The sequence below is a fragment of the Lampetra planeri genome, chromosome 23 (genome assembly GCF_965212315.1).
Source record: "Lampetra planeri chromosome 23, kcLamPlan1.2.h2, whole genome shotgun sequence".
Lineage (NCBI taxonomy): Eukaryota > Metazoa > Chordata > Hyperoartia > Petromyzontiformes > Petromyzontidae > Lampetra > Lampetra planeri.
Window position 1 is genome coordinate 8,069,180 of NC_136129.1, and position 21,573 is coordinate 8,090,752.

The following is a 21,573-nucleotide window of genomic DNA, read 5'->3' on the forward strand; positions in this document are numbered from 1 at the left end:
GACTTCGCGCGCGCGCTGCCATGACGTAACGACTTCGCGCGCGCGACATGACGTCACTGCCCGCGCGGCCTCGCCCAACAGAGGGCGGCGCGCTTCGCTCTCCTCCCCTCCCGCCCGCCCGCCCCTCCCTGAGCAACGTGGCCGCCGGTCGAGTCGCGCGGCGCGGCGCTTGACACGCAGGCGCAGACGCGGTGCCGTGCGGTCACTCCGCCCAGCGAGCCAGGCCCCCCCCCTCCCCGGCTACCACCCTCCCAACACCGCCACCACCACCATCATCATCACCGCCACCTCCGTCGCCTCATCGCTAACGCTCATCACCGCCAACACCAACACCGCCAACACCAACATCACCCACCCCCCATCACCGCATCGTCGCCATGGCCAGCACGAACAAGCCGGCCGCGGCGCACGGGCCGTGCGTGCTGTGCTGCCAGGAGGTGGACGTGTTCGCGTTGGGCAAGTGTGACCACCCTGTGTGCTTCCTGTGCTCCACCAAGATGCGGGTGCTCAGCGAGCAACCCTACTGCGCCGTGTGCCGCCTGGAGCTCGCAGAGGTGACGACACTTACACTCGCCTTGTCCCCCCCCCCACCACCACGGCCTTCACCCGCCCACCCAAGTCGGGCCCATGCGCCCGTCCCAGTTGGGCCTATGCGCGTTCTCTAGCCGAGGCCGTGGTTCATGTCTGGCCTTGTCTATTCGGCTTAACCGCTGCCTTGGTCGCTTGTCCACTACCCATTTGCTGCCTTGCCCACACACACACACGGTGCCCCCCACACACACGGTGCCCCCCCCCCCCCCCCCCACTGCCCGATCTTCCCCACTGCCTTCGTTTGACCACCCACAACCTCCCCCGCTCGCTCGCACCCTCCCGACCTCGTTCCCTTCTCGAGGCGCTGGTTCCTGTCTGGCCTTGCCCGGGCCCAGCCTCGGTTTGTTGACCGATCGCGCCTCTCTCTCCCATACACCCCACGGCCCTCTCCCTGAGGCACCCCGAATGCCTCCACTAGGCCGGCCAGCCTCGGCTGGGCCACCTTCAAAATCTGCGGCGTCTTCCACCTGGCCCAGGCGGGTGGCTGGGTGGGCAGCAACCCAGTCAGGTCCAGAGTCTTTTGCTCGGCCCCCCCCCCTCGAACCCAACCAGGTCCACAGTGCACATCGGGTGCCAATCGTTCAGGTGAAGGTGGTTGCCGATGATAGTTCACGTCTCTTGGCCTGTAATCGGACTAATTGCGTAACCCCGCGTGGCGACATTGAACGATAACAGCGGCCTAACTTGAATGGGGTGGGGAGGCTCACTGTGATGAGACACGGGTAATTGAGCCATCCTTTATCACAGGGGTGGTGGGGGACGTCTGGCCCTGCGGGGCCGTATAAGGCCCACGAAATCATTTGGTGTGGCCCTGCCAAGACAATCGCAGGCGGGACTCGAAATTCAATAAATCTAGGAGCAAACCTGGCAAAGCAGTTGCGAGTAGCAGCAACATCAATACCAGCAGCTAACATCACACGCCTCGCCCAAAGAGAAGCAGTCCCAGCCATCGCATTAGGGGTGGGTTAATTAAATGTTTGACCAAATATGACAGGCGAATTTTTAAGTTGATAATTTTGTATGGCCCGCGAATGATGTTATAAATATCCAAATGGCCCTTGGCAGAAAAAAAGGTTCCCCACCCCTTTATCACCAAGGCGTTCATGGCCTTGAACCATCATAAAGTTAGTGTACACTAGATTTGAAGTTTAGTGTACACTGTACAGGTATTAGTTGACTCACACATCGGCCATAACACTTGCCCCTCCCCCAAGCGGTCACCAATCTCTCACGGTTACCTGTGATGTGTAGTTAGCGAGAGAGCCGCCCTGTACGCGGGCACATTTCGTTGCTACATCTCAGTGGTGAGCGACTTTCTGATTTCAAGTTCATTTATTAGGTATAGCCCTGTGAGCCATTCGGCTCTTGAATCGGGTGCAACCGCAACAACAACATAAACAAAAACATGAACAAGAATACATCTTAAAGTGACTATGTGCAAACAGAAAATCCAAGAAAAGACTGATGCGTTCCCCGTGCACTCTGCCGAATCAACATTCTAACCAAGGCGCGGCCACCCACTGACGTGTCTTTACGTTTACATTTGCCTTGATTAAATATGTCCTCACTTCCAACACGTGTTCTTCTTGTCCGTTTCATCACGAGCACCTCCCGAGAGATTAGGTTTCGTCTTTGTCGACGTCAATATTTCTGATACGTATAATGTCACACTGTGTTGGTCTATTCATTTAGTCAGCATGAAAAAATGTAGACTGACAGGTAGTGGTTTAGACAAACTCTAAGCAACATATGCCAATGCACAGATGCCTTGCAACCATTAGTGGAAGTTCCACATGCCCACGGCGGACTGCAGTATTTCCATCAAAGGACATCAACAGCCACGATTATTCCACAGCTAGAAGAAGGGCTTCCCAAGCCATTAACTCTTCACACAAATTGTGATTTACGCAGACGGACTACGAATGTCAGCTTGTTATTGGCCAGGAGCGGAGATTATTTATAGGGAGATTGTGTTGAAGGCAGTACAGTACTTGAGAGTCGGTGGTCCATGCGTCTTACATTGCCTCGTTGGTGATGGCCTAAAGCCACCGAAGGCAATTTTCCATCGGTCAAATGGGTGTCTTAAGCTCACTCCTGCCCTGCCCTGCCCGTGGGACCTGCCAATGCCGTGCGCGCCGTCCGGCAGGTGGTGTTCACGCACACGTTCGCCCCCTTCGCGTCCTTCGACACGAGCCGCATGACTATCGACCGGGAGCACGGCATCTGCTTCGACTGCGAGGGCACGCGCGACAAGTACAGGTCGGTGCCAAACTGCAGCTTGTGTACAATATTCTCCGGCACGTGTCGTGACGGAGGTGGGGGGGGAGGGTACCGCAAGATCTGACCGTGTCCGTCCGGTGCTCGCCAAGCTGCATTGGCGTCGGGTTGTCGAACGAATACATTTAAGGTCGCACTCATTACACACACAAAGCTATTTCCACAAATGAACCACAATAACTTGCTGATCTCGTCAAGGAGCATAAACCCTCACGCGAACTCCGGTCATCCTCACAGCGGCTTTTGGCTGGCCATCAAACAAAGACGATCACCGCATCGCACGCTTTCCAGATGTACTTCTGCATTTGTCTAGAATGCTCTTCCGATATTAGGAAGCCACTGCAGATATGCACTTTTAACTCTAGGTTGAAAACTCATTTCTTTAGAACTGCTTTTTTGTGTTTAGTTTGCTGTTCTTCCCCCACACCTCCGATTCGCATGGTTGCCTACATACTGTGTGAAAGAAGTTCAACGTACACCGTTGGCGGGTTGCGGCTCTTACCTCTCCCTAGTCGGTCCCCAGCCCCCCGCCCGGCTCCCGCAGACCTTGTCCATCTTGGAACTCATCAGCGCCGCGCCTCGTAGGGGCGTTCGCACCGCCGACCTCGCTGATGCTTGCCACGAGTGACGCCGTTGGTGGGCTTTTTGTTGTTATTTTGTTTAGTAGTGTTTTTAAGTCACAGTTGCCGAGCAGCGCGAGAGAAGAAGCGGAAAAGAGAAGCGTTGTGACCTGCTGCAAGTGTGGTGCTGGTAGAACGCAGTATGGTTGAGACTAAACAGTCAAGTCAACATGGGTGGAGGAGTTGATGGTGAAGTTTATGGGAACAGTAACCGGGCAATTTTAAATCACTGTCGGGGCTCGCCTGTTACCACGGATAACGCAGTTACACCACTGGCAGCAAGACTGCACAATGGAGATTTGGGGGGGGGGGGGAGTAAAAAGACAAAACAGATATTTTGTCCTGACCCGTCACATCACCGCCCGGTTTCCGTCACGTGCAGGAAGCTGCTGCTGCACGCGTGCCCGCGCTGCCCCGCGCTGCCGCCGTTCTCCACACTGCAGGAGCTGCAGAAGCACATGAAGCAGCAGCACGAGCGCTTCCCGTGCGACCTCTGCCTGCGCCACCTCAAGGTGAGTGGAGACGTACATTGCGGTGAGACGTGGATTGCTCCCAAGGAGAGAGAGAGCGAGAGATGGAGGGCGTTCTCTTCACGATTGGTGTTCACTTCAGGTGATTCATCTGTCAGTTCACGCAAGCTTTCCTCTCCTCTGTACTCCCATCAGGTTTTGTGTTGTTTTTTGTTGCAACTTTCTGACTCGCCCCTACTGGACATCTGTGAAAAAGAGCTTCATAGCTCATCAGATTCTTCCACTCTAAATAAAGATTCCGATTCTATGTGTATCTGCTTGTGCATGTATGTCTTTCTCTTTATTGCGTGTGCGTGCTAAATACCATAAAGCTGTGAGCTAATCGTTGTTACCTTACAACTTCCGTCCCAACAGTCTGTTCACCGCTCCAAGGAGGGGGGGGGGGGAATCTTCCGTTTGTGTGTGTACATGTGTGTCACACATTACGATTCAATTTCAAACGGGAGATCTTGTTCATGCGTTTGTGCGCTTGCGTGCGTGCGTGCTGCTCAGATCTTCTCAAGGGAGCGGCGCTGGTACACGCGGAAGGAGTTGGCGCATCACCGGCGCACGGGTGACCCGGACGACCGCTCGCACCGTGGCCACCCGCTCTGCCAGTTCTGCGACCAACGCTACCTTGACAACGACGAGCTGCTCAAGCACCTGCGGCGCGACCACTTCTACTGCCACTTCTGCGACGCCGAGGGCACCAACGAGTACTACAGGTGAGGGGGCCAGGCCCAGTGGCCTCTGGGCCAGCCGCCCCCATCAGCCCTGCCGACTGTACCCATGCCAACCCCTACCAGCCCTACTAATTGCAACCCAACCACCCCTACTGCTTGTACCCACCTACCAGCCTTACCAATTGTGTAACCCTACCAGCCCTACTGCCTGTACCCCCCCCCGCCCCTACCGCCTGTGTACCCATATCAACCCCTACCAGCCCTACAAACTGCGTACCCTTACCAACTATACTGTGTACCCATACCAACCCCTACCAGCCCTACCTCCTGTACCCTCCTATCAGCCCTACCAACTGTTTACCCATACCAGTATAAGCACTCTCGGTGTGTGTATCGTTTTTGGGGCCGCATCTTCTCTTCACTCCATAACCCCAGACCGCGCCATTGCTTTCAACCCCTTGACCCTCGTCCCCCCCCCACTGACCCCCCCGAATTTCAGCGACTACAATTTCCTTCGGGAGCACTTCCGGGCGGAGCACTTCCTGTGCGAGGAGGGCCCCTGCCAGGGCCAGGAGTTCGTCAACGCCTTCCGCACCGACATCGACCTGCGCGCCCACCGCGCCAGCGTGCACAGCCGCAACCGCGCCGAGGCCCGCCAGACACGGCAGCTGGAGCTGCAGTTCACGTGCCCGCTCCGCCGGCACCTCCGCAACGACGGTGGGTGCCGTCGCACGCCCAGAAGCGGGGATGGGGGGGGGGGTTGGCGGTGGGGGGGCAGATGGTGAGGGGGGTGGTAGCGGGGGTGTTACATGCGGTGGGGTGTGTTTCGGTCACGTGGTGACCAGTTGTGGTGTTCGGTTTTTGGTGAGCAGGTGTGGTTTGTGGCAACCAGGTCTGGTGCGTGGTGGGTGCTGTGTGGTGTGTAGTGAGCAGGTGTTGGTGTGTGGTGGCCAGGGGTAGTGTGTGGTCTGTGGTGGCCAGATGCGGTGTGTGGCGAGCAGGTGTGGTTTGCGGTGTGTGGTCAGCAGGTGTGGTGACAAATGCGGACTTTGAAGACGTGGAGCGAGATACGAGGAACAGGGGTCCACCGCGACGACCGAGACCCAGGGAAAACCGGTACACGCTCACCTGCTCACACGCTCACCTGCTCACACGCTCACCTGCTCACACGCTCACCTGCTCACACGCTCACACGCTCACACGCTCACCTGCTCACACGCTCACACGCTCACCTGCTCACACGCTCACCTGCTCACACGCTCACCTGCTCACACGCTCACCTGCTCACACGCTCACATGCTCACACGCTCACACGCTCACCTGATCACACGCTCACCTGATCACACGCTCACCTGATCACACGCTCACACACTCACACGCTCACCTGCTCACACGCTCACCTGCTCACACGCTCACCTGCTCACACGCTCACACGCTCACCTGCTCACACGCTCACCTGCTCACACGCTCACCTGCTCACACGCTCACACGCTCACCTGCTCACACGCTCACCTGCTCACACGCTCACCTGCTCACACGCTCACACGCTCACACGCTCACCTGATCTCACGCTCACACACTCACACGCTCACCTGCTCACACGCTCACCTGCTCACACGCTCACCTGCTCACACGCTCACCTGCTCACACGCTCACCTGCTCACACGCTCACCTGCTCACACGCTCACACGCTCACCTGCTCACACGCTCACCTACTCACATGCTCACCTGCTCACACGCTCACCTGCTCACACGCTCACCTGCTCGCACTATCACAGACTCTCGCACTCAACTGCTCAGAGAGTCACCTGCTCACAGACTGACCTGCTCACATGCTCACACGGACACCGGATCTCACACGCACACACCAACTCACACACCTGCTCACGCACAGAGACAAAGGCTCGCACACATACCTGTTCACACCTGCTCACACATAGATACTCACACCTGCAGACACATACTTATAACAACAACCGCCGTTCGCCACTCAGTGGCGGTGACTTCACCGCTCCCCACCTACACACACACACACCTGCTCACACCTGCTCACACACGCGCACACGACAATTACGATATGCCTATGTTTTTCAAAACGTACGATGCGATTATCGTGGGTCTTGTACCGTACGACGTACCGTGGTGTCGTCATACCGCGGCGCCCCTAGGTAACGCACGCGAACTACGACTAACCGTGCCGGGTGTCTGTGAGTGCCGTCACGACCAGGGACGAGGGCCGGGAGTTGGTGATGGCGCTGCGGGAGTCGCTGGGTGCCCAGCTGCAACATCAGCAGCAGCAGTCGGCCGTGGCGGCTGCGGCAGCAGCTGCTGCAGGAAGCGGAGCGGAGCAGACAGCGAAACGATACTCTCCTTCAGGCGACGGGGACAGTCCGGAGCGGGCCCAAATGGAGGCCGAGGGTGAGGTCCCGGAGTGCAACCACACTGCATCGCGCAACGAACAGCACCGCTCTCCCTCTGATCAGGCCTGGGGATCAATTATAATGCCTGACGGCATCTTTGGCCGAGATAACACAGTATTTGGTCAAACATTTCACAGTTGAAAATGTTCATACCAGGTCCATCTCTGACACTTGGTCAGTGTCATGCTCTGTGTCGCGCTGCCCAACGTGCCGTCCCCGTTGCTGTCCACATTTTCCTGCTCATCCCGCCGAGCTGTTCACTGTTTATGAGCCAACATCCTCTTTATCACGAGCCATCATGCGCTCTAACGAGCCATCCCCACACCCTGTCTCGCCACCAGTGGGCACGAGGGTGGCAGTGACGGGTGACACGGCAGCCAAGCGGGTGGCGCTGGCGGCCGGTCAGACGGTGTCCAACGGGCCGCTCGCCCACGACGAGTTCCCAGCCCTGGGCGCTGTCGCCACCTCCACCAGGTGGGCCCGCACGCTGCTGCCACAGCCACTTAACGGGCCACTGTCTCCTTCCCGGTGACGGGTGCTCGATCCTTTTTTGTTCCGCGTTGCTGATCATTGGGGGGGGTTTGTTTGAATTTCAGCTCGGCGTCGGAGAGCGCGCACGCGCGTTCCAACATGGCGGCCAAAATGCACCAGTCTCACATCCGGGTGTTTGATGAGGAGTTCCCGAGCCTGACGGGTTCCACGCCGGCCTTCGTGCCGGGCTTCGCCGGGCAACCCTGCCGAACATTCGCCCCCACGCAGTCTCAGCCACAGTCGAAGCCCCAGCCTAAGTCCAGGGAGGAAGAGTTCCCTAGCCTCACGAAACGGCAGAAGGGCCCGCCGCTGAGAACACAGGGCCCGCCGCCTCAGGGCCCGCCGCCTCAGGGCCCGCCGGTGAGAACACAGGGCCCGCCACCACAAGGCCCGCCGCCACAGGCCCAGCAGCCGAGGCCGCAGCCCAAGCTGGAACTGGAAGACTTCCCGAGCCTGACGAAGTTGGGCTCGGGACGCGCGCCACCACAGCGCATGAAGCTGCAGGCCAAGGCTCGGGGGAACGCGAGGGTGGAGGAGGGAGATGAGGAAGAGGAGGCGTTCCCGAGCCTGCAGTCGCTCCGCAAGGGATTGCTGCCGACCCCGGACCCACAGAAACGGCCACCCAAGCGGGAGGAGAGGACGGCCGGCATCGCCGAGGACCGCGCGAGCGCCAAGGCGCTCAGGACTGGGCCGATCGGCTCGGCGCCGGTGCGGGAGACGGCCAGGTCACAGGCGCAAGCGGAGCCACAGAAACCACAGCAGAAGCCGGCGACCTTGAGCCGAGACGACGAGCCCAGCACCCTGGCATCGCTTGGGAAGGCGCTGGTCTCCAGGGCGCTGGCACCAACGCAAGCGCAGCAACTGCAACAGCAGGAGCCTCGCAAGACCCCCCAGCCCAGTTCTTCCCATGAGGAGCGTCCCTATCTCTCAGGGGTCCAGATTGGGTCCCGTCCACAAGCGCCGCTGGACGAGGACTTTCCGAGCCTGCCGACGCTGAGCCGGGCAGAGCGTATCGGCGGGGGCTTGCCCGGCGGCGGGAGCGGCGGTGGCGGCGCAGCCCGGCAGTCCACGGTGGCCGCACGGGCGTTCAAGGAGGACGATTTCCCAGTGCTCATTGGGAAGGTCCCGACGCGGCCAGGTCTGGTGGGGGGGCGCCAGCAGCAGCGCGGCACAGGCGGCGCCTCCGCGTGGGGCAGCTCTGGTGTTACCGCGGCCGCCACCGCCGCCCCGGTTCCCCCGGCACTGTCGGACCAAACGTTAAAATTGGAGCCGCCGTGCTTTCCCACTTCTTCTTCCGGCGCCGCCGCCACCGCGGCAAACGTGGCCGCAAGCGCCAAGGGGGAGAAGAGCAGCAAAGTAGCCGCTCGCAAGAACCGGAGCGCGGCAATCGCGGTGATGAAGGGCCTGGACCGCGATGACGACGACGAGGAGGACGCCAGCCCCGCTGTGACCTCGCTGGAGTTCCGATCGGCGCCCACGCTTTTCGACCTTTCGTCGCTACTCGCCGCACCCAAGGTTTCGGGCAAGGGCGGCGGGAAGAAGCAACTGGGCGGGGAGCGGGCGGATGAGAAGAGGGCCGCGACCACGACCGCGGCGGCTCCGGTGAGAGCAGCCACCGTCGGCGAAACTAAAGCGGTCGCGCCCGAGGCCCAGCCCGCCGCGGACGAGGCGTCGCGAGCAAAGGCTAAGCGGAACAAGGGCAAGGGGAAGGCCGGGGCGGGTACAGCGGCGGACGAGAAAGGGGCGGCCAGAAGCGAGAGGCGGAAGGTGGGAGTGGACGATGCGAAGGACGCCGGCGGGCAGGCCGCGGAGGAGGCGGGGAGGAGCAGTGGCTCGGAGAGCGATTGCTGGTGGGAGAAGGAGTGGGAAGAGCCAGGTGAGAAGCGCTTCAATAAATTGATGTCGTTCAGTCGCAATTTGCTTCGGTGTTGATTTTCCGTACTCTTGTTTGTGCAGTCCCCTTTGTATTGTTTCTGGTTTATAGGTTCGTCCGCTCCATTGGCCTATAGAACATTAGCATGTACATTTGCATGGATGTGAATTGCTTGGTAAACACGCAGTTTGACGCGTGTATCGCGGGCGACGTTGATCAGCAACGCGATGTGTCGACGCGCGCCACACGGGGAGAGGGGCTCGTAGGGGGTTTCCCGCCTTCGGGAGGCGTTTGTCTCCATCGATACTGCTCTCTGACGATTGTCCTCCTCCGCTCCCCGACCGCTCGCTCCTCCACTCTCGTCACCGTCATCTCTTTCCCCCCGGCTCCAGCCTCCGGCGCTGACCAGACGAACGGCACCGAGCGGCGAACCCTGGCTAACGGCGTCCCTCGACCACCCCCGGGCCTGGCCGCCCCTCCTGGCCCGCCGTCCCTGCTGCTGCCGCCGCCGGTGCAAGCAGTCAGTGGTTTCCTGAGCCTTGAAGATGACTTTCCGGCGCTGACTGCGCCTGCTGTGCCCCGCAAGCCACCGCCCGGTGAGCCCCACCTCCACACACCCTCCCCTTTCACCGTTCGTCAATTTAGCCAGGTTTCTTTTGGGTAAATCCCTCCTAGGAATACAACTTTATTCTAAAATTGAACTGATGATGATTGTACGGATATTCGGTGATATTCAACCAGAACAGAGCTGTGCGAAGTCTAATTCCGTGTTTTTGGATTTTAACCGTCTATCGCTTCCTTCTCCCTCCGTGCCAGGTTTCGTTAAGTCTGGCCCTGTCGCCACCGCCGCCGCTGTGGTGAAGCAGCCCCCGCCCGGCCTGGGAGCACCGGCCACGGCTCCCCCAGGCTTTGGGGGGTCCACAACGAGCATCGCCCCCCCGGGCCTGGCCGCGGTGGTGGCCGTGGCCGTGCCGAAAGGGGCCCCGCCCGGGCTCGTGGCCGTGCCGGCCGCATTCGGCGACTGCAGGTGATTCTGGCACTCCAGGCAATCGTCAGCCACGATCTAACCCCAACGCAGTATGTTCATATGTGCATGTCTGTGTATCCGCATGCTTATGGGGAGCTGCTAGCGCACGGTACTACGAACCCAGCAACCCGAGTTGGATTCCCGCTCTTGGCCAACCAGTGGTAATTATCTGAACCGGTCCTGGGCCTCCCCTAGGTCGACTCAGTCTCAAACAAGTACCTGGTGCGATGTGTAACTATGGTCATCCACCCCCTCTTCTGCTGTGCCGGCCTTCATAGGTGCTTGCTGTCCCCAACAATCTGTTAAGGCAACAGAAGAGGTCTTTGTACGTTAATGTGTCGTGTGCCTTTTGTGTGTGTGCGTGCTTGCAGAGAGGGGGAGGTAGCTGGAGGTGGCGGCGCCGGCACTGGCTACATAGCCCCGGAAAACTTTGTGCAGCGAAACCGCTCCCTGATCGATCGCGTGCGCGGGATCCTGGGGGAGGACGAAGATAAGTTCACCGACTTCAAGAAGCTCTCGGGCCAGTTCCGCCAGGTGGGGGCACAAACCCAGACAGACCTGGGGTCAATCACGATCGTAATCTCATATCTCAACTAATACAATGCTCCGCTGCAGCCAAAGCGGAACCCCCCCCTCCCCAATGGCAGCTATCACTGTGCGGCACAAGGTATACGCAGCGCAGTTTTGCTACGACTGTGTCATTCACAATGAACTGTAATCACAGTGTAATTGTAATTGCAGCTAATGGTGCTGGTGCGTTGTAATATTCATTGATCGTGGGTCTGGACAAATCAAATCGATTCTCTGTGGCTTCACAAATATCTTTGAACGTCCCAGACGTCCCTGTGAACTCGCCCATGACCTCGCCCATGAACTTACCTGTCACCCCCTTGCCCTGCCGGCCCCCCTCCCCGCCCCCCATCCCCACCGTGGCGTCGCCCAGGGCTCGCTGTCAGCGATAGACTACCACGCGCGCTGCGAGGCCCTGCTGGGCCCCGTAGGCCTCGGCGTCGTGCTGCCGGAGCTGCTGGTGCTGCTGCCCGACACGGAGAGGCAGCGGCAGCTCTTGGACGCCCATGGGCAGAGGCGGCGGCGGCAGCAGCAGCAACCAGGTACAGGTAACAACAATAACTTTGCACGTACGGCAAAGTTATTGTTTGCCGTGCGCTTTTACCCAATAAAGTAATTTTGTGGGTAATTTATGTTTAGCGAGAGAGAGCAGCAAACTGCTCTCCATCATCATCGTAGTCCGGCCTGTAGAGATTCACGCCGCCATCCGTCCTCCCTGGGTCATGATTCTCATTCGACAATTTCATTATTTTTGCCTCGGTTTTTACAGTCGCATTTACATTGATAAGCCAACATGTTGCCATAAGCAATCGTCCCGTGTCAAAATCGTAAAAATCGCACGCGGTTTGACGCGCGAAGCGATCGATGTATCGTCACTCTCCTGGCCTGGAAGTTTACCGCCCCTCCTCCCCCCCCCTCTGTACACAAAGTCAAGACAAGGAGACCCCACAATGGTTCGGAACACGTTACGATAACAAGCTCGTACAGTATCCCAAACTATGAAACAAACAGAGAAAGGATCATGATTGAACAAAGTGGAGATCCTGGCTAAAGAAAGGGAACCATTGCAGTGATGTTATTCAGCTCCCAGCATCGCTAATCAGGTGACACAAGGCACGGCTGACGATGCAGTGATTATTCCTGTGGCATAGAGTATCTGTGAACGTCTCGCGAAAGCCTCGCGAGAGACGTGGCGCCGCCGCGTCAACAACGGCGTGCAGAGCGCTCGTTGCCGCCGCAGTCGTTCACGCTTCGCTGCCACCGCCAGGTGCAGTAGGGGCGGCCCGGAAGAAGAAGGGGCAGGGGGCAAAAGTCGCGGACTCCGGGAGTGAGCTTGACTGCCGCTGCTGCCCGTCCTGCCAGCAGGTGAGCGACGTCCACGCTCCGCCACGCTCGTTATGAACGCGGTCCTGTGAACGTGTGTGTGTGTGCACGTGTGTGTGCACGTGTGTGTGTACGTGTGCGCACGTGTGTACGTGTGCGCACGTGTGTGTACGTGTGCGCACGTGTGTGTACGTGTGCGCACGTGTGTGTACGTGTGCGCACATGTGTGTACGTGGGTCGCGGTAGTGTAGCGGTTAGCACGCTGCGTTATGAACCCGGCAACCCGAGTTCGATTCCCGTTCATGGCCAACACCAGTGACAATTATCCGAACCGGTCCTGGGCCTCCCCTAAGTCGACTCGGCCTCGAATGAATACCTGGCGCGAGGTGTAAACATCGCCACTAGGGAGACGAAGGCGCTCGGGCGTGGTGCTGGCCACCCACCCCTTCGTGTACCGTGCCGGCCTTCATAGGTGCTTGCTAACAGCACTTGCCCCAACAGTTTGTCCAGGGTAACAAATCTTCCTGTTTTGGACTCGGCAATGACTTCGACCTCTGTGGAGGAGGCTCGTAAAACTTGATATTGGAGAGTTGGAGGCAGTCACCATTCAATATTGTGGAGGGCATAGGAGCGACGCTCACAACCAGCAGAGCTCTGGGTGCCTAAAACGCAGCAAAATGGGACCGTGGAGAGCACAGGTGGTGCATCTTCAGTCATCTCAGTCATTCAACCCATGGCATCTGGGTTTGCCAGCAAACCTGGGGCATTTCACATGGCCTTAGAGTGCACCTAGCGTGGCACAAACACTGTGTTGAGGCCACATCAGCCTTCAAAGACGCTCGCTGTGTATCCAAGCCGGCTGATGGGCTCTGTGTGCGATTGTCATTTTCATCGTCGTCAGGTCGTCGGCCCTGCAGACTGGTCTTGGCACACGGCAAGGCACGGAGGGGAGGACGAGTTCCCAGCACTGCCATCGGCTGCCCGGTCAACCCTCTAACTGTTTGTCACTCAACCCGGGCCCCTCCAGCCCCACCGGCCGTCCCATGTGGCTGCCCGTGCCAACGTTGCTGCGGGTGCAGCCCTACAATCGCGAACTGTACTGGAGTTGCTGGTGGAGGTGCTGTCACGGTAACCCCACGTCTCCACCCCCACAGTGTGCAGTTCCATTATATTAATTGGAGAAAGGGACAGGAAAATGTATAATGCTGAAACGGTAATTTGTTGCGAAGGCAGCAGTGCTCTTATTTATGCGCTCAAGGTAAATAAATATATTGGGAGAGCGAGGAAGGCCGAGCGATAACGTTGGGTAGAGGCACGAAGTGGCGACTGCAGAGGGGCCGGGTTGGAGGGGCGGTCGCATGTTTCCACGAATGTTGCCAATTAAGATGCCTCGTTACAAGCCAATAAGCCAACGACACAATGCGACAAAAGTACAAAGCTCAGAGTTTAGCTTGCTGAGAATCGCCACAGAAAGGTATGTTAAAACAAGAACGGCAGATTAAATTTCTGTTATTTATTGTGCCCGACAAGAGGGTGCAACTTGGTGTTACAGGCACTCTTGCGCTTCTACAGAGCTTCAAGTAGCAGTGCAGGACGCCTTTTATCAAGCAGCACTTCCCTGCTCCCCATGGTGCCTTGCAGTGATGAGGCATCTCCGTGAGGGATACACCCTCAAGACGTAGATGTTACACCACCGGGCAGTGTAGTCGCTTACTTGAACAGGCTTTGGGGGGAGGGGTGGGGTGGCTGGCCGGTCTGAACAAGAGTCGGACAGTCAGACTCGCCTTGCTGCTCATGCCTTTGTCGCGAATTTCTCCCAAAGTCATTACCCAACTCGCCCATGTGATTTGGTGAGAAAAGAATGGAATTCTTTATTTTACGTTTATTTCTTTTGAGATGCCACATCCTCTGCCAGGTGAGAATTTACATCCTGCCCGGGAGGAGGGGCAAGGGTCAGGGTTCAATGGTTAAGAGGCGATGTCAGGAGTGCGTAAACACAGGGTGTTTAAATGAATGGCTTACTATTTAAGAACAGCGTAAAAAATACGGCCATTGAATAAAACCCAAAAAAAACTTTATTCTTCAATAAATAAAAGACAAATGACAAAATATTGGTTCTGAGTTAAAATTGTTTTAGTTTTTTTCCTGCAAACCTGCAAAATAAAATCCGGTTTGTCCCATCGTGGTGGTTTCCAATCGTGAAATCGGTAGACTGCAGCTTGTGTGCAAGTTCATTGTGAATTAGTCATCCATACAGCTTTCTCTATTTAAAACAATACCCTCGCCACACATTGTTATCACCACTGGATTGCAACATAAAAACTATATTAAAAATAATAATTTAAAAAGCTTCTTAACTTGTTCAACGCTTTATTAACGGCGAGTCGGCGGCGCAATGGTCAGCGCGCGCCCCACTCAACGAACCGGGCGACCCGAGGTTTGACTCTCACGTAGGACGGACAGCATCGGTGGCGAGCGATATCTAAACCCAGTCCTGGCTGCGCTCCCCTCACTTCACCGACCCGCACTGACAAGCGTGGCGAAGTATGGGGGAGGAAAGAGACCTCGTTCTGGCAGTGTCAAAGGAACTGAAGGCTATTCATGACTGTTGTTATAAAGTAGCACAAAACGTGGATGAATATAGGCCCACAGATGAGTTATACAGGCCCGGATTAATAAAGGTTGTATATTGCAAAGCAGTTTGATTTGTTTAGCATCTAAAGGCACTGCACAGAGAGCATGACAAGCACCTCGGGATCTAGAGGGGGGGAGGTGCTTGTATTTTTAAAGGACGATGGGGGTTGTTTATACGCAGGAAACGGTCGGATGCTTTCCAGTTTCTAGTTGTGTTGAAGGAAACCAACGATACATTGGGAGGAAGGAGATCCAGAGAACATCGGCAGTACTGGAGCGGTCAGGAGTGGCAAAAGGTTAGTGGAGTCACTTGGGAGAGGTCGCCCCGCAGTGTGTTGAGAATGGCTAACGGAGACTATAGTTTGCAGTGAAGTCTCGAGCACGTGATGGACGCCCCCACACACACCTGTGAAGGTAAGGTGCATTCGGCCTCTCCAGAAGAACAGTCGGTTGCTGTACACTCGCAAAACAAGGCGTGCATGGCAGCATTCTCTTGGGAGCGTGCTTCCAAACCACCCCAGCACGATGGTGGTGCTGGCGCCAACTTGACCCGACCCGAATTAGAGGTCGCACGCCTGGGGCTAGAGGTCGGCTGGCCACTCCTGCAGCCAGCGCCGCAGACCCTCCGTCGTCGCCTCGCTGACCGGCCTGGTGCTCCTCGTACTTGCCATGAGTCGCCGTGCCAACTCCGCCTCCTCCGCGGCTAGCCTCGCCTCCGTGGCGACGGCCTTCCTCACCACCTCAGCAAGCGCCTCGTCGACGCTCCGCAGCGTCTGCTCGGGGCACCAGCTCGGGTCAACGTCTGGCACGAATGGGTCGGGCGCCTCCGCCTGCCGGTACCGAGAGCAGCGGCACAGTTCGAGTCAGCATTTGTTTTTATTTTGGTCTCGGCCTGCGCATTAAATGTAGTCGCTCTCAGTTAGGGGTCGGCACGGTTTGGCTCAAACCACCAAACCGCGGTTTGAACCGAACCAAATCGGTTTGGTTTGGCTCTGTTTGAACTGGTTCGGTTTGGTTTGGGGCTACGAAAACCGACTCGGTTTGGCTCGGACAGGGTGGAACCGGCTCAAACTAGTTTGGTTCAAGCCAACTTAAGAGGTTTGGTTTAGCTTAGTTTGGTTTGGTTTTGGTTTGGTTTGGTTCAGTCGTCGCTGGTTTGGTTTGGATTGCTCAATTTGAAACCAGTTTGAGTCGGTTCAAACCGTGCCGACCCCTACTCTCAGTCTAGTTGACCAAAGCGGTGAAACACTTGGTGTGAGAGGTCTGCAATTTATCCCCCCCCCCCCCTTTATAAAACAACAACATATTCGTTGATAACAATACCTTAAAATATATGACGTTTTAGGGAATGGCCCTTCAAAGCATTGGCAACGCAGCATCGCCAAATAATTTGAATATCTCGTCATCCAATCGGTGACATCGGCCGATCTTTTTTACATACGACACAGCCAATTCCAATTTTTGGTCTTCCTCGGTATCCTGCAGTCTCTTAATATTTTTTGTTATTATCTTAGTCTGTGTACAGAATCATTCGTCGCAGTCGGCCGTGTGCTGTGGTGCGCGGTGGGGTGCGGTCGTCAAAGTCGTCGACGCGCCTGCACCGTGCGTTCTCCGAGCGGCATGCGGAGCAGCGCGGCGTGCAGCATGGTGCGGTAGGGCGCCGTGTCGGCGCGCAGGCTGTACGTGTAGTCCCCGACGATCGCGTGGCCCACGGCGTCGCAGTGCACACGCAACTGGTGCGTGCGGCCTGCGCGCGGCGGCCATGCACAAGGACGCAACAAAGAGAAAGATCCCCAGTATAGCCTTAACTGTGACTGCTTGGACAAGTGCTGTTAGCGAGCACCTATGGCGCACGCAGGGGTGGGTGGCCAGCGCCACGCCCAGCCCCAACAGGAACGCGGACACGTGCGTATAGATGCGAGCATAAATACACATGCCCAAACGTGTCTGTACACCCACAATTGCAAGCCTATCACCACCGATGATAGCCCGTAGTGTGCAGAATCTCACTGGCGTGTAATGAGTAAAATCTAGGAATTGTAAATATCTGGGGTCTTGAGTTTATTCAAACAATCGTTGCTTATTGTCTTACATGTTCTGTATGATCAGTCTCCTTTGTATTGTCCGTCTCATCCGTACTACGTCTCGTCTGAACAGTGCATTGTCTATCTCGTCTGTACCGTGTACAATTGTCTCATCTGTGTGCTCTGTCTTCTGCATTGGTTTTTATTGTCTCAGTCGACATGACAAGGACCCGTTCTCAGATTAGCATATTCTCTGGATTATAAGACACTCTAGAAATTAAGACACACCCCAAACGTGTACCCGGTGTAATTAAAGTTATATAAATCTGGTCACACACGACTGCGAGAATAAAACACTGCCCCAACTTTTTCTTTAAAATACAGCAGGGAAAGTGCGTCGATCCGGAATATTTGGCACATCCCCTGGCGAGTGACCGACTTGCCAACTTTGCCCATCGTGTGCGAGAGAGAAATCACGCGAGCGAGCGGTGGCGGTGTCTCTGTTGGCACCATGCAGTCGCACACCTGTTATGGGCTGCAGCAGCACCTTGGTGGCGGGGTCGTCGCCGTAGCGACCGGTCTGTAGCACCGTGAGCTCCGTGAGACATGGCTTGGGGTTGTCGCAGCCTGTGGGAGCATGCGGCAGAAAGGTCGTGGCACAAAGGCCCCTTCTACACGTTTCCACAAATGTGGCTATTTGCGGTCAACGCGGCCACATGGCTTAGATAGAGTGCTCTTGCCCAGTAATGTTTGAATAATCAGTCTGACCCAGGTGGTGAAAATAGGTCCAGAATTGCTTTGTTTGATTGGGCCCGAAAACTCATTAGGCTGATACACTAAAATAGTGTGATACAAATGTTTGACTTGTGGGAATAAAATTAAAGTACCTGGGGAAGGTTATGCCCTTTTTTTAACTGAAACCCTTATCACCTTGCAGCTCACCAGATTTGGTTATTTCCAAAATCTATATGATCCACTAACCCTGAACTTCAAAGGGCTGGATCACACGCCTGTGATTCGCCTGACAGAGAGCTTGTTGAGGGTTATTTGTAAAACCTGGCAAAGACCTCCAGTCCGATGAAACCGGATCATTTCGGGCACCATGCCCCACTTCTCACCTGGGGTGGCCTCCACGCACATCATGTGTGTCTGTCCCTCCCTGGTGTCCTTTCCAATTGCATAGTCAATGGTCATGTGCTCCTCTTTAACGTGTCCCCTCACCTGCACACGTCAGAAACGGGAGTTCACACCTAAGTTTACGTACATCACGTGACAAAATGAATATTTTACAGGATAATTCTCAAAAGCTGAAATAAGGCCAAATTAAGTGCAGAACAACATTTTACGTGACAGTCAATGGTGACCATACTTGAGAAACCAGTTTTTTTAAAATAATTCAATCATGCGAGTTCATGGGTCCGTAATTCCATGAATTTCTATGCAAGTCTGGTGGGTCTTTATACCAGTATAGACCTCTGTGAGTTAAATGCCATGTCGGGTAGGGGTGGCCATTCACAGGTTGAGAATCGCTGCCCTATGTTTACGATATACTGCATACGAGGAAAGGCTGCGATACCCAACTCTTAATTCAACTCCTTTTCCACTTTAAAGTGAGGGTAAGGGTTGAGGGGTCTGAGCCCACGGCTTTTTGGCTGGCCATCGAACAAAGACGGTCACCGCATCGCGCGCTTTCAGATGCGCTTCTGCGACCGACTGTAACGCTCTTCCGACATTAAAAAGCCACTGGAAGCTACACACTTTGAAAATGTTTTTTTTGTATCTAATTATCCGTCCCCCGACCTCCGATTAGCACGGTTGGCTACCTATGGTGCGCATAGCTATACGGTTTACCCGTATTCTTGCACAGAGAAATTGAGTTTTCACGTCCATATTGCATACAGCCGCTTAAATACGGACTTTGTAGGATGAACATTGAGATGTATAAGGGCACGGGGGGGTGACCAATGAGGTCCGAATTGGTCTGTAATAAGGTAGGGCACTGGTAAGGTATGGGATGTAACACAAACGAGCCACAGGCAAGCCCTTTGCCGGCTCACCAGAGCGAGGTACGCCTTGGCGACTCGCCGCTGACTGAAGGCCCGGAAGGCCCCTCCAGCAGCCTGGCGGCTCAGGGCCACGCAGAGGGCTCCACTCGTGGCGTAGTCCAGCTGGTGGCAGAACCTGCCACAGAGGTGGTAAAAAAAGGTGTCAGTTTTGTTGCCAGATAAAATGGGTAAAAAAACAATTATATTTTGCTACTGGCAAAGGAGGTTCCAATGGTGCTGCCAGAGAGGGTTGCAGCAAATGATACGAAAACACGATTGGAGTGCAAAGTCTTAGGAAATGTAGGCAAATCACACACACAAAAGTCTATTTTGACCAGGTAAAGGCAACTGGGCAATTAGCTTCTTTTTCAGAAGCGACCTGGCTGGCCACATGATGGCTCAACGAAGTGGCTTTTTCACGTGGAAATGTATAGCAGCCAAAACAGGTCCGTGCGGGGTGGGCTGGTAGGAACGAATAACCAAAGAATATAAACATAATGTATTTATTACACTTGTTTAGCCAGGAAAGCCTCACTGAGTGTAAAGGTTTTGTAGGGTCCTGCCAAGTGTTTGCAGTAGGGGGCGATGTTGCTACACCTAATCGGACATCGGACGGACGATATAATCTATTGTAGGCTGGTTCACTTCGTTCCTACCAGTATAATCTAAATGCATACTCTTTGGTTCTTTCGGTAAAATAAAACTGCTGTTTTCTTGCTGTGGTTGTCTCGCCTGATGACGATTGCTTGTGTTGCGGTCGAAACGTCGTGATCTATTTTTTTTTCTACCTACGTGACTTTACCGAAAGAACCAAAGAGTGTGGATTGCTGCAGTCACGAAAGTTTCAACTCAAAATCTAAACGCATGTTTCTAAATGTGGATGGAAATAGCATGGGTGCATTATAATCTCATACGCGTGGTGCCAATGGTTGGCACACTGGACTTGCAATCCAGAGGTCCACCGTTTCGTTCTTCTGGTGTGGCAGTGGAAACAACGAGGCAAGTTTCTTCAAAATCCCCGCCTCTGGTCACCCGGCAGTATGCACGAGTACTGTCCATCAACAGTCGGTCAATGGGGCAGGTTGTGGTGGTGATGGTGTAAAGTGTGGGCATCTTCCACCTCTTCAAAGGTGGCCTGCGTGGAGTAGGCCAAGAATTCTAGATTTGAAGCTTTCGTGACTGCAAGGATTCATACTCTTTGGTTTTTTCGGTAAAGTCACGTAAGTTAAAAGAAAACAAATAAATTAAATCACGACGTTTCGGAGGCAACACAAGCATCCGTCTTCCTAAGAATGCCCACGAGAGCGAGTTCTAGAGAGCGGGAGACCCTGGTGTGAGCAAGGAATTGCAGGGCTGCACCTTTATAACATTTGCGTGAAAAAAAACACTGCACCGCTTGCCAATCCCCCAATGTTGTCCATTTGGCAATTCTGTGACTCGATTTAGTGGACTTTGGGTGTCTCTGGCGACGTCGTCGAAGCGACAAGGGTTGGTGGGTTGTGGGGGGCGTTGTGCAGCAGGCGACACCTGAATCCGTGCCGGGTGCTGGGGTCGAGGAGCTGCGGGTAGCGGTGGCGCAGCTGCTGCTGCACGGTCAGCGTCTCGCGGCGCCTCGTGCTGTCGATGCGCAGGTCCCAGTGCTTGTCCAGCACCAGATAGTCGGCGTCCTCCAGCAGCACGGACAGATGCTCAAGTCGCGCCGCCTCCATGCGTAAGCCGGGGCTCCTCCAGCATCAAGGGATTTGGAGGGGGACAGGGACCTCTTCCAGCATCAAGACATTGGAGCAGGAGGGGTGCTCCTCCAGCAATCGGCGTTGGGATCACGGAAGCCCCAGCATCCAGGAACTTAGACCAGGGACCTCCAACGTAAAAGTCGGGCCAGTTGAGAAATCAACAAGCAATGTAGGGCTGGTCCAGAGCCCTTCAGAGAGCCGCAGCAACCAGGGCTGGACGTAAAATATCCATGAATGGATCGGTCCACTCTAGAAGCACGAATGCATTCTCCGGAGCTCCGGAAAGTAAGAGCCGCAACCCGAACTCGTGTGTGTGTGTTGGGTGTCAATGCAGTTGTACAAATCTGTCCGGCGACACACACACACACGCTCGCTCGCACACTGGCCAAACTACGAGACTCGCCCCACAATGTTTTTAATTTAAATGAGTTAAATAAAAGCGTGTAAAATGAAACCGCAGCGCCGGCGACAGTGGTGCGTCTTATAATCGGGCAAAGCAACTGAGACCCCAACACGCCACCGATCAGCCCACATGGTCCCGGCCGAGTGGTCGCGCGCCAATGACGTGCCGGCACTGACGTCACGGGGGGTTTGTTGGCGGGGGAGGGGATGACAGGGGGGGGTGTGTTGGCGGGGGGGATGACAGGAGGGGGCGGTTGTTGACGGGTGGGTGATGACGGGGGGTTTGTTGACGGGGGGGGGGAGTGAACGGG

General features: G+C 55.7%; 2 protein-coding genes across 3 annotated transcripts; one reads left to right on the forward strand and one right to left on the reverse strand.

Annotated features, from left to right (window-relative positions):
• Nucleotides 1–129: 129 nt before the first annotated feature.
• On the forward strand, nt 130–14,775 carry ZNF598 (zinc finger protein 598, E3 ubiquitin ligase). 2 transcript variants are annotated; one of them, XM_078605072.1, is made up of 15 exons: nt 130–554; nt 2,738–2,850; nt 3,871–4,000; nt 4,511–4,722; nt 5,180–5,397; nt 5,709–5,796; nt 6,893–7,098; nt 7,442–7,574; nt 7,697–9,507; nt 9,897–10,100; nt 10,321–10,531; nt 10,903–11,065; nt 11,475–11,643; nt 12,369–12,466; nt 13,326–14,775. In XM_078605072.1, exons 1-15 carry the CDS (start codon nt 378–380, stop codon nt 13,419–13,421), a joined length of 4,029 nt encoding a protein of 1,342 aa, XP_078461198.1. In that variant the 5' UTR covers nt 130–377; the 3' UTR covers nt 13,422–14,775. The 2 variants fall into 2 exon arrangements, with proteins under 2 accessions (XP_078461198.1, XP_078461199.1); XM_078605073.1 differs by having other exon boundaries at nt 6,908–7,098.
• On the reverse strand, nt 14,482–21,421 carry RPUSD1 (RNA pseudouridine synthase domain containing 1). Its single transcript, XM_078605084.1, has 6 exons — nt 20,655–21,421; nt 19,140–19,263; nt 18,201–18,303; nt 17,608–17,709; nt 16,654–16,805; nt 14,482–15,888 (listed from the first exon to the last, which is right to left on the reverse strand). The coding sequence occupies exons 1-6, from the start codon at nt 20,834–20,836 to the stop codon at nt 15,640–15,642; spliced, it is 912 nt and encodes a 303-aa protein (XP_078461210.1). The 5' UTR covers nt 20,837–21,421; the 3' UTR covers nt 14,482–15,639.
• Between the last annotated feature and the right edge of the window lie 152 nt (nt 21,422–21,573).